Genomic DNA, 12,424 nt, shown 5'->3' with positions numbered 1-12,424 from the left:
GTTTATATTTGAATTTTTCATATCTAGCTCGGTGCACCCCTTCCTCTGAGCTCCCGTAAAATACAGTGTAAGTTATTAGGAGCCTTGCAACTTCGCGCTGTGGGCAGTGATGGGGAAGGAGAATGCACTTAGAACAGAAAAGTGAAGGCTCCTTGGTCGTACACACTCGCATCCTACACACGAACTTTTAGGAACTGTACGCACGTGCGCAAGGAGATGAGGCGACGGGCCCAGACAGGTGGTACAGGAGCGACATCAGCACTCAGCTAATTCTAATGTCATTTCTGACGCTGGGGGTAAGAACGTTCGAGGGAACCAACGTGGAAGGAAGGGTCAGAGCTAACACCAAACGCGTCTGGGGCTCAGGCTGCGGAGGACGCCTGGCAGACTGGGCGGTCCGGCCGCTCCCAACCCGCCCCCCCGGCCCCAACGCAGGAGGAGGAGCCGACCCGCCCCGAGCCTGCGTCCGGGAGTAGTGCAGGCGCCGCTCCCTGCTAGTCGGGAAGCCACAGGAGAAAGAATTCAAGGAAGAATACCGGCCGCTGCCCTTCTCAGCGCTCGAAGCCGTGCCATGCTTGCCCTCCGAAGGAGCCTGACTAAGGCTCTGGCCGCTCGAACGCAGGCGCCTCAGGTACTGGCCGTCCGAGACGCGCCCAAATCGTTCCCTGGGGGAGGGACGGGGAGGGGCGTCTGCGGGAAGAGCGCGGGCCGCGCATGCGCCTACGGGCCCAGACCTGCCAACGTGGTTCTGCTGCCGCAGAGCCGACTTCTAGTACAAGTCTCGGAATCCCGTGGCGGCGGACCCCGGGATGCGCGGCAGGAGGAAGGGTTCCGTTAGAGGAAGACCCAATGCCAGGGTCGGCTCTGGCCGGCTCGCAAACAGTCGTGGACAGGGGCCGTTTCTAGCCTAGGTACCCGGGAGCGCTGTGGCCGCATTGGGGCCTGTGCTAGACACTGGTCCGGCCTCTCGTACTGATTTGTGTTTTGACAAGCCCCTCCAGACTGAAGGGGCAATAGGACAGGCCTCCCCCTATTAAGCGAAATACACAACCTTCCAGCATTTTGCAGGCAGAGAACCTTTAAGAGGGGGCTCAGGGTGCAGGTGGTGAAGCATCCTGCCCAGATGCCACTGTCTCCTGAGGTTGGTGCCCTAGTCAGGCAGTGTCAGGACCCTCGTAGCAAATATGATGATGACAACTTATTTAATCTGGATAAAAAATGTACAAAATAGATTATTGTGATTCAGCCTTAACTGTCAGGAATTGGCCTATTCTGTGAATCTAACCTAGAGGTTTTTTCCTTTTGGTGTTTAGGCTTTTACTTCTTTCTCAAAGAGCAGTAAGAAGGGGATTATAATCTACTCTAGAGACTGACTTTCTGGTGAAGACTAAAGAGGAACCATTAATGGCCCCTTCACCCAAGATTAGCAATACAGTCTTTATTCTGATTCTCTCTATTGGGGCAGGACCAAGAATTATTCCTTAGAATTTTACTCTGAACTTTGATGTTATTAAATGTCAACCAAAAAAATGAAAAAAAAATGGTTCTGACAAACCTAGGGGAAGGACAGGAATAAAGACGCAGACGTAGAGAATGGACTTCAGGATACAGGGAGGACACGTTCTTCTGCCAACGATAATAAAATGTATGCCTTTGATCACATCTTTTGATCTCCAAATACAAATTCCCTGAAAAGCAACTTAAAAAGCAATTGTTACAAGTACCCTATTGGCCCATTTTCTGATATCTGATATACTTATATTTTATTTATAATATTTTTAAACTATAAATACTAGGCAGTTTTTATTTGCTTAACATTCTGTTAGTAAAGTTTAGTAAGATGGCACAAAAAGAATATCTGTCAAATACAGGGGCAGCTGCAATTGTTTTTGATGGCAAGCTTAAGTCAGTTGGGCAATAAGAGTATAACTCATCATAGACATGGAATGACCTCAAGAGAGATTATTATAATTAAGCCTTATACACAATTAAGTAAAATATATGCATTACTGTGTTTTGTAAACAAAATATATGTCAGAGGAAGAAGCCTACTGCTTTCCTTTGACATATCAGGTAGTCAGTATAAGCCCAAAATTCATCAATAGCCTTGTAAGTACCAAAACTACTTTAATAGATAATTCTGGTATAATCAGCTTCAGGAAATGTGCACATGCTAACCAAACTTACGTACGATGGATATGTAAACTAGAATGCTATATGAATGTATATGTATACGCATGTGTGTATATACATATATTTGTATATACATATATATATATATATACACAAACACATATACATACACAAAGCATCTACTGAAAGTTAAGTTTACTCAGAGAACCCAATTAGAAATTTACATTGTGAGCATATGACTATTTCAAAAGTAATGAATGGTTCTTAAGGGATATTTCCATCAACCTGCTATAATTGGGTGGATTAAATGCCCTTCTTCAGGTTGCATATGTAATTAAACCCTAATAGTTATTCAGACAATTCTGACTTACTGATATTTCCTTTTTCTAGCATTTACACAGGCTATCACCATAGTACAATGCAACTGGCTAAGTCATAGTTTCCTATTACATTAGTTACACGCCTGTCCTATTTTTGACTAGTGGTCCACTTCACTGGATTTAGAAAATACTTCTATCTGACCAGCAATTTCCATTGTTTTAAGAACCTAAAAAAAAAATTAGTTTTCTGCCAGTAAACACATTGTCATTGTGCCAAAATACCTGTATATGTTAAAAAATTGTTTTAAATGCTTAACTCTAATACATATGCTATTCAATATAGATGGAATATTAGCTAAATAAGGGATAATAAACTATTTGTAAAATTTATCAGGATCCTAACTATTTGTAAAATTTATCAGGATCCTAATTGTCCTTTGGTAAAGAGACTGACCCAGTGCCTTCTTAGGAGCTTCTCATGGAAAAGTGACTAAAGGTGGAGCCCCTGCTAGGAAACAGTAGCTATATATTTAGAATGTTTAAAGCAGGCATCTTTATTGACATATCTCTAAATAAATTCAGTGGAGAGAGGACAACAGAAGTTGAAACAGATTATGAGTTTAATGAGTGTCCCTTGTTTCCAGACTCAGATTTGTTTGTAACATAATATTATAAACCCTACCTTCCCCAAATATTTCAAGTTGCCTTATCTTTCTTCAGGTGTGCTCATCTTTTGCTACAGGCCCCAGACAATACGATGGAACATTCTATGAATTTCGTACCTGTTATGTTAAGCCCTCAAAGATGAATGAGTTCCTGGAAAATGTTAAGAAAAACATTCATCTTCGGACAGCTCACTCTGAATTGGTTGGATTCTGGACTGTAGAATTTGGAGGCAGAATGAATAAAGTGTTTCATGTTTGGAAGTATGGTATGAGTCATCAGCTTAAGTATTCAGTACAGATTTTCATTCAGTTAGATATTACATGAGACTTAGTTCTTGGATCTATGTTACTATAAATACATACAGGTTAAGTAAAACTAAAAAAGCAATACCAAAAAAATTAATTCAGTGATTATTCTTCCCAACAGTATACCTCTTAACAGCCCATTGCTGGAACCTTTATATTATCATATGGGAAGCAATATTGGGAAAATGTGGCATCTCCAATTCCAAGTCATAAAATTCTAAGCTAGACTTTAATTCTAGAAAAAAAAGTTTAGAATGGCTTATTGTAAAGATTTTTTATGAAAAATTTAAAGCAGTTAATGCAAGAACCAGAGTGAGTTAGGATCATAAAAGAAAGTAGAATTATTTTTTCTTTATATTGAAGCTATAGCTGGATCAATGTTTTAGCAGAAATCATTCAAACATCTAGGGACTTTAGGGAAATAGAAGTTGATAGGGGATGATAGTTAACTTTGAAGCCCTCACCCATCCTTAAGATTTAATAATTTTGTTATATTTCAGGACCACTTTGGGTTTTTTTCTGCCCCCAGAGTTTCAAGGAATTCACTGTCATTATACTAGGCTAGGGAGGTAAAGGAAAGGAAGTGAGTTCTTTCAGTATTGAAGTTGACCAGCCCCTGGTTTACAAGAAGAACGGTTACAGGAATCCCTAGAATGTTTAACTCCAATATTAAATTTTTGTGAAGTCACATCAGAACTTGATGATATCTAAAGAACTTTTAATAATTTCATTTAGTGTTTGGTCATCAGTGTCCAAAGTTAATAGTCATATAGTACTTTAATATGAAAAGTACTCATTCTGAATTTAACGTGGCCATAGTTTAGGGGTTCTCCCTGTTGTAATAAAACAAACCCCATTAAAACACAATTTATGGGACTTCCCTGGTGGTGCAGTGGTTAAGAACCTGCCTGCCAATGTACGGGACACGGGTTCAAGCCCTGGTCTGGGAAGATCCCACATGCCGCGGAGCACCTAAGCCCATGTACCACAACTACTGAGCCTGCGCTCTAGAGCCCGCGAACCACAACTACTGAAGCCCACACGCCTAGAGCCCGTGCACCGCAACAAGAGAAGCCACCGCAATGAGAGGCCCGAGCTCCACAACGAAGAGTAGCCCCCACTCGCCACAACTAGAGAAAGCCCTCACGCAGCAACGAAGACCCAACGCAACCAAAAATAAATTTATTAAAAAAAACACAATTTATGCTCTAATGCACCACCAGCTGAATCACGTCCCATTAAGAAATTACTCGTAAGGTCCTGATATAACTTACTAATGCTTTAAGAAGGCTGTTATTCCTTATCTGCAATGTAAACCATAGAAAACTCTTTTACCATTAGTCTTATAAGGCCCTATTAGTAAATATTAGTACTAGGCCCATATGTTAGTAACATATGGGTAACAAACAGAAGAGAAATAGTACTGGGTAAAAAGAATGGATGACAGTAAGTAAGAGAATGAGCACGATTTCTTTGGAAGGTGTTTGTTCAAAGAAGAGGCTGAAAAAGCAAATCTTAATTTCATTTATGTTCAATTTAATTCAGTTATACCTTGACCTGACCACTCATCACCATCACCACTGACAAAGAAAAATAGTCTTTTTCTAAACTGGCGCCATAATTTAAATGCCTCAATAAAATTAATAAGAATAGTTAACAGATACTGAGTACTCACTAGGTGCCAAACACTGTTCTGAGCTCCTTTCATGTGCTAATTCATTTAATCCTCACTTCAGCCCTGGAGTTAAACAGACACAAAGATTCAATAACTTACCTAAGCCTCACAACTACCTACTAAGTGGTAGAGCATATAAAGCCCATTACTATATGATATTATCAGTTGTTTACTTCCTACTCCCCTTTTAGACCATGAACAGCTTGGGGACAGGCGTCACATTTACTTATGTTGGTATCTCCAGTGATATAACACAGTCCTTATGTGGCCTCGATGAACATTTACTAAACTGAATGAAACCCAGAAAAAGTACAGGTGGTTTTAAATCAGACATTTTTATTTTTCTTACTCCTTTTCATCCCATAGACAATTTTGCTCATCGAACTGAAGTTCAGAAAGCCTTGGCCAAAGATAAGGAATGGCAAGAACAATTTCTCATTCCAAATTTGGCTCTTATTGATAAACAAGAGAGTGAAATTACTTATCTGGTGCCATGGTGCAAATTAGAAAAACCTCCAAAAGAAGGTAAGTCCTTCCGTCTTAGTCACTGAATTTTGATGGAGAAAATATTAAAGATTTTAAGCTATAAAAACTAAAGTTCTACTGGAAAAAAATGAAGTTAATCTTTTGCATAATATAGGAACATATGTTGATTGTTGAGATAAAAATAAGTTGGAGCTCTTAGCTTATTCTTAAAAATTGAGCATTAAATAATGGAGTATTTTTCCAAATTGGTATCATACTGATACTTAAAGTTTAGCTATATTATAGAAAAAGTTGACATGGTCACTAAAGGTTGAGAAGTTGGGCCTTGGGAGCAGAGAGCACATGTGGGTAGATGAGGGATAGTGTATGATATTTTGTCATAATTTTTAAATATTACACACTTTTAGATATAAAAGTATTTTTCCATAAATTACTACTAATCTCAAATCATGAAGTACAAATTTGCTTATAAAATTTGACTGTTTGGGGGGAATGAATTAACTGGAACTGCCAAGCTGTATTACTGTAGTCTAACTTTTATGTCTTCCTCTTTCTTATTTCTCAGTTTGAAAATAATTCCTAAAGATTTGTCTTCTTCCTGATTTCACTTCTTGCTGACTTAAAGAAATTATTACCTCAATCCAGTTTTAAACAAAGGTCAGATTAGAAAAAGCATAAACTAATTTAAATTTTATTTCCCCCATTATTCCCAACTCTGTAGTGCATTTTGGATTGCAAGAGATTTGAAAAGTCTTATTTGATCCTTATCCACCTAGATCCCCTCAGTTTTAGGCACCATCTAAATGAACTAGTAGGCTTCAAAGACAATGTCAAATCTTGGTTCTATTCCTCTATGTTATTCATGATTCTTCAGTAACTTTTGCATGTTTTTCCTTTACTTCTCAAATCTACTGGTCCCCTAGTTTCTTTCTGTCCACCCACCCTATACTTCCACCCAGAAGGTAAAATACTTTTCAAGTATTTACCTGGATATTACATACCTGGAATAATAAAACCACCTCCTTCAGGGTTTGTTTTGCCTCAAAAACTCTGAGACAGTCACTTCAGGTCCATTGTTTGCTTGCTGTTCCTGGTAGAAATGGGGGAAATTATATAAAGCAAAAAAGTAGTAGAAGTTGGAAAGAAGAACAGAACTGTAAGAGATTGGAAAATACTTTATTCATTTCTATTATAAAAGTGTAAATGCAGGCAGCTAAAAGGTCCTATTCCATTATTTTCTCACAATTTTATTGATAAATTTTATAAATTAAAAATATTTTTAAAATATTAAAAATATTTCTTTGTTCTCTATAAGCTTAACAACTCATCCTTAAAGTAGGTCAAGGACTTTCTAAACATAAAAGCACAGTGCAAATTATTAATAAATATGTCTACATAAACATGTATATGTATATGATCCTCCAAATCTATATATAGATTAGCTTTCCACTGGAACCAAACTAGACAGGATTACAAATTTCTTGAATGTGTTCAGTAAAATACTTATTTTTCTCCCTATTCCAGGAGTCTATGAACTGGCTACTTTTCAGATGAAACCTGGTGGGCCAGCTCTGTGGGGTGACCCATTTAAAAGGGCAGTTCATACACATGTCAATCAAGGCTACACAAAATTAGTTGGAGTGTTCCATGCAGAATATGGAATACTCAACAGAGGTACAGTTGTCCATCTCTCCATGAAATTGCAAAGTATATTGGTGATTTACTGTTAAGTTCCTTGGGTCAGTTTGTCTCTCTTCTCATTATTGAGTGTATTTTACCTTTTATTGCCAAATTTTTAGTTTTTTGTGATTTTAAGGGTTGAGTAAACCTGTTTTAAATCTTATTTATTTAGAATATTAATACCTTATGAAGACTTTTGCAAATATTGAACTGCTTTTTTCTCTGATACATCAAAATGATAAAATTTTTAAAACTGGAAAGAACCTCAAGAAATCACCTATTCCTTTCATAATCTTTTTTTCACAATCTCTGAATGTAGTTTTATTGATTTTTTTCCAGTTGACATAACATTGTAATTGACATAACATTGTGTAAGTTTAAGGTGTACAACATAATGATCTGATATATGTATATATTGTGTGAAATGATTACCACAATAAGTTTAACATCCATTACCTCACATAGTTACAATTTTTTTTTCCTTGTGATAGGAACTTTTAAGCTTCTCAGCAACTTATTTATGTTATATGTAAAAGTTTGTACTGTTGTACCATTTGTGATTTTTTTAAATAATATTACTTGGGTTGTTTTGGGGTGAAAAGTAATATATAGTTATTGTAAATATTAAAAACATGGACAAGCCCAAAGAAAAAAATTACCCATTTCTCACTACTTATATACACATAGTATGTATACCATATTGATTTATTTAATAAAACACCTATTTGGGATATTTAACTTTTCAAGTTGAAAGATACTCCAGTCAGGATTTCAGAGGGTTTTTTTTTTATTTTTATTTTTTTTGTGGCAAACTCGAAAAATGCTTATAAAGTTTATCTGAGAGGATAACTAAGACTTTTAATATTTGAAAACTCATAATATCCAGTTGCCGCCTCATATTCTCCACTTCATGTCTAATGGACATCTCAAACCTAACATATCCAGAGTTGAGCTGATCATTGCCCAGAAATTCAACGTTTAATAATATATTGTAAAAAAAAAGTTGGACTGTGCAAAAATAGATGTTTGTTTAAGTTGGAAAGTACATGAAGAGGAGAAAAAGTATGACAATTATTAGATGCCGTTCTCACACCATACACTAAAATAAAATCAAGATGGATTATAAATATCAATTAAAAAACTGAATTCATAGAATTACTGAAACAAAATATAGATAAATTTATTTAATAATATGTGAGAACAACATTTCTAAGCCAAAAGCAAATGAAGAAACTATGAAGGAGAGAAAAGAACTGATGATTTTATTGTACAAAGGCTCAAATTTCTGTGCATACCAAAAAAAAATAAATGAAATCCAAAAGCAAAAAGAAAAATAAAAGCTTATGCAAAGACGACACAGATGACTAATATATATTAAAGAAGTTGCAGATTAAAACAATAATTGGATGTCATTTTTTACCTAATAAAAACATATTATATAGATATAGTATTGGAGGGGTTGGGGACAAACAAGTACTGTTGTACTACATAGGGTTGTATTGGCTTAATCTTGCCCCCCTTAATAATTTGGCAATAAAATAAAAAGCTTAATTTTTTCAACTGTTTTTGCCAACATTCTAGGAAATATGAATGTTTTTAGTTATACAAGAAGGAAATTTGAAAGGATATACAATATATAATCACATTTGAATGATGACATTAAAGGTTTTTTAAATCTCTGATTTACTATAATAGACGTGTAGAATTTTTATTTAAAAAAACTACTGAAATGTGTGTACACACACTTTTTAATCTTAAATTCATTCTCAGTGTACTAGGAATATGATAATATGCTGAGTATAAATCAGTACTTCACTTCTGGAGGATAGTGTATAATATATACACTGTACATTTGTAAGTGTACATATGTAAGATACTCTTTGGTTCTCTCAATTTAAATTTTAGGAGTTTATGTTAAGAATATAATCAGATCCAGACTGCCTGGGTTTGAATCCCAGCTCCACCACTTAAAACTCTGTCACCTTGGGTGAGTTACTTAACCTTACTGTGCCTTAGTTTCCTCATCCATAAAATGATGATAATAATAACCTACCACTGAAGGTTATTATGAAAACTAAATGAGTTAATACACACAAAATGTAAAACCAGGCTCAACATGCAGTAGGCACCCAATAAATGTTAGTAGAAGTTGTCATCAGCATTGCTCTTATTATGTACATGTACTGCTGCTCTAATGAAATTTATGTCAGCATTATTTATAGTAAGGAAACTTTGGAAACAATGTTTATAAATTTCTCTCCCAGATCGCTCACCCCTCTGAAATCTTATCACTAATATACTTAGTGTTACCCTGTTGATAATCACTATTTTTATTTAAAGAATAGGAGTTACAGTTTCTGATTAATGTTTCTGTCTTTCTTATTTGAGCAATGCCACAGTCTTTAGAATCTATTTCTGGTTTATTTATTTCTGCAGTTCATGTTCTTTGGTGGAACGAGAGTGCGGATAGCCGAGCAGCTGGGAGACACCAGTCTCATGAGGATCCCAGAGTTGTGGCAGCTGGTAAGCTATTTCACTAAGCACAAGTTATTCTTAGAACAAATCTGATTTAGTCAATAACTTTATATACCTTCTTATGAATTTTTTTCCAGTTCGGGAGAGTGTTAACTTCCTTGGGTCTCAGCAGAATATGCTTCTGATTCCTATGTCATTTTCACCATTGAAATAGTCTTCCACTGATAAATGAAGCATTTCATTAAGTGCCATAAGCTGTGTCTACTAATGGTGCTTAAATTCTCCCAAGAGATTCTCACTTTGATTTGAAGGAGGTGGTAAGTTAATTTGCTATGTCCCTTGCATATTTAAAAGCTACCTCTGTCCACTATCACCACCACGTCAGTAAACAGTCTGTTCCTTTTTGCCTAGGCATTTCAGTATCTGTCATACATTAAAAATAGTTGCTATTACTATAGGATCTTGACTTTTCATTTGTTTCCAAATATCTCTTTTTCTCTATTTTGACAACCCTCTGCTTTTATAGCATTTTCTTACATTCAAGTGATTCTTTCATTTCCATAGCTGTGATAATATCTTTAAAATATTTGTATACGTTATTAACCTTTTCATCATGTCTGTTTTTCTGAGATTTTAAAAGTTTTTGTCCATTAAAGTTTATTTTATACTACCAGATAGGATTCATAAAAATATTAAACATGTTTCTTTACTATGGAAGAGTACAATGTTACCTGGGTCATCTGTATTAATTATGGTTTTCACATTAATAATTACTTACCTGGAAAATAATGTTATTAGGTCTTGGTATTAAAAGTTATTGATGACCCATTGGTTTATATGCTGCAGTATCTTCGTTTACAGTTAACTTTACTAATTTTTACTTCATTTTAAATCACTGTTTAACAAAGGTACTTGGTCATCTGTTTGTTTTAATGAGATATTTATGGTTATGGAAATGTTTGCCCTAATAAAAGCCTATATATACAATCTGATTCTTTCTACTGTGTTTTATATTTTTAATCCTCATCTCTGGAGCTACTGTTGTGTTGCCATAAGGTAATGAGACAGTAATAATGTACTGTCTTTATTGTAAATATTGTCACCTCAAGTAACCTTACAAGGATTTCTTCAGTACCATCCCAGACATACTAGGATTTTCTTAATAACGACTTTAGTTTTTATTTTAGTTGAGTGCCTCAGCCTTCTTAAACTAGATTTGGCACTTCTAAGCTCTCCTGGTACTTGTACTTACAGCTATGTTATTTTATGTTTCTAACATACTGCAAAAACAATAAATTAGGAATTAGCTATCTATGGGAAAACTGAAAAACAGGAAGCACGGTCACCTCTCACTTACCTGGTCCTCAGGAATCTGAAGGACAGATGAGTTCCTAGTAAGGCAAAGAACACCCTGACTCTGAAGGCTAAAATCTATCAGACATGTTAGAAGCATTGGCTTTAAGTTTTGACTAAGAGTCTTCCACCTCAGTTTTTTGAAAAGTTGTCACTTAGGGAATGAGGTGGTGGTGGTATGAATTGCAGTCTGTGTGGACGGATTTCCTCTGGCGTGAGATCAGCCGTGTGCTTAAGGCCATGTTTGGTCACATCAAAGTGTACAACTGGGTCTGCCTTTTCCTCTTTCTTTCATCTTTGGACTAGCTAGAACATTTCCTGGTGATGGCCAGGGGCCCTTTCATCCGTCCAATCCAGAGCCCTATTGGAGGTTTATATAGCAGCGGCAGACCAGCATTCTTACCATGTCCTAGACAGAATTGGAGAGCCAGTAGAATGATAGGCTTCACGCCACTGATGAACTACAGGTGCTTCTATTTGCTGAAACAACCCTGGATCAGGAACACGACAAAGCTGGCCGGGACAGAGGACATCGCAGAGATGACACAGATGGACGTAATTATGTTCACTAACATGTTCTTCTTGCAAAGAGGAAGTCAGTGAGAATCTGAGCGTTCATTGATGCAACCGAGCACATGTGTCTTTATGGGGCAGAATTGGGACAGAAAACAAATCAAGGACAACAATGACACATGTCCCTCAAACATGTACCACAGTGTGACCAGACTCTGCCCACAGGGCCCAGGCTCTGCCATCAGCCGGCCACCAAGGGCTGATCCACTCTGCTCTCAGCAGGGCCATTATAGCAAGCCAAGGAGAGCCCCAGCAACTTATTCTGAACAACTATGAAGTATCAGAATAGACCATGAAGTATCATTCTTTACGGTTACAAAAGGTTTTCAGGGAGCAGCACCGTTGACTATGCCTAGCAAATTCTTTTGTTCACTGGAGTTATACTGATGAAGAGAAGAGCTCTTATTTTAAAGAAACGCAATCAGGAAGGACTGCTTTAAGTTTTCAACACCATGAGTTGCATGCAATCAGTTGATGCAATCTGAGCGTTCATTGATGCAACTGATGCAATCAAGGCAGACACACACGCAATATCTGAAGTATAGCCCAGGGAAAAACACCGGCTCAATAAAAAAAATAAAATTATTTTATTCAGAGTTAAACCATCATTTTCAGGTCAATAACCTGACACTTCAAATGCGGAACTGATTTCTCTGAGTTCATGAAAGAGTCTAGTACCAAAATGAAACTATTGAAAGGGGTCGGAGAGGGAATTTCCTGGCAGTCCAGTGGTTAGGACACTATGCTTCCACTTCAGG

The 12,424-nt window shown here is 36.8% G+C and overlaps 1 protein-coding gene across 2 annotated transcripts; it reads left to right on the top strand.

Annotated features, from left to right (window-relative positions):
- The first annotated feature begins 459 nt into the window (after positions 1-459).
- LOC309964419 (protein NipSnap homolog 3A) lies at positions 460-10,732 on the top strand. Of its 2 annotated transcripts, none has more exons than XM_082843411.1 (6): positions 460-631; positions 3,196-3,384; positions 5,466-5,624; positions 7,110-7,259; positions 9,702-9,788; positions 9,878-10,732. In XM_082843411.1, exons 2-6 carry the CDS (start codon positions 3,258-3,260, stop codon positions 9,952-9,954), a joined length of 600 nt encoding a protein of 199 aa, XP_082699537.1. In that variant the 5' UTR covers positions 460-631; positions 3,196-3,257; the 3' UTR covers positions 9,955-10,732. The 2 variants fall into 2 exon arrangements, with proteins under 2 accessions (XP_082699537.1, XP_082699536.1); XM_082843410.1 differs by having other exon boundaries at positions 3,174-3,384.
- The last annotated feature ends 1,692 nt before the right edge of the window (positions 10,733-12,424 follow it).

Source organism: Leucopleurus acutus (assembly GCF_964270905.1).
Source record: "Leucopleurus acutus genome assembly, chromosome: 7".
Taxonomy (NCBI): Eukaryota; Metazoa; Chordata; class Mammalia; order Artiodactyla; family Delphinidae; genus Leucopleurus; species Leucopleurus acutus.
The sequence above is the reverse complement of the archived record's forward strand: the minus strand, read 5'-3'. Positions and strand labels throughout refer to the sequence as shown.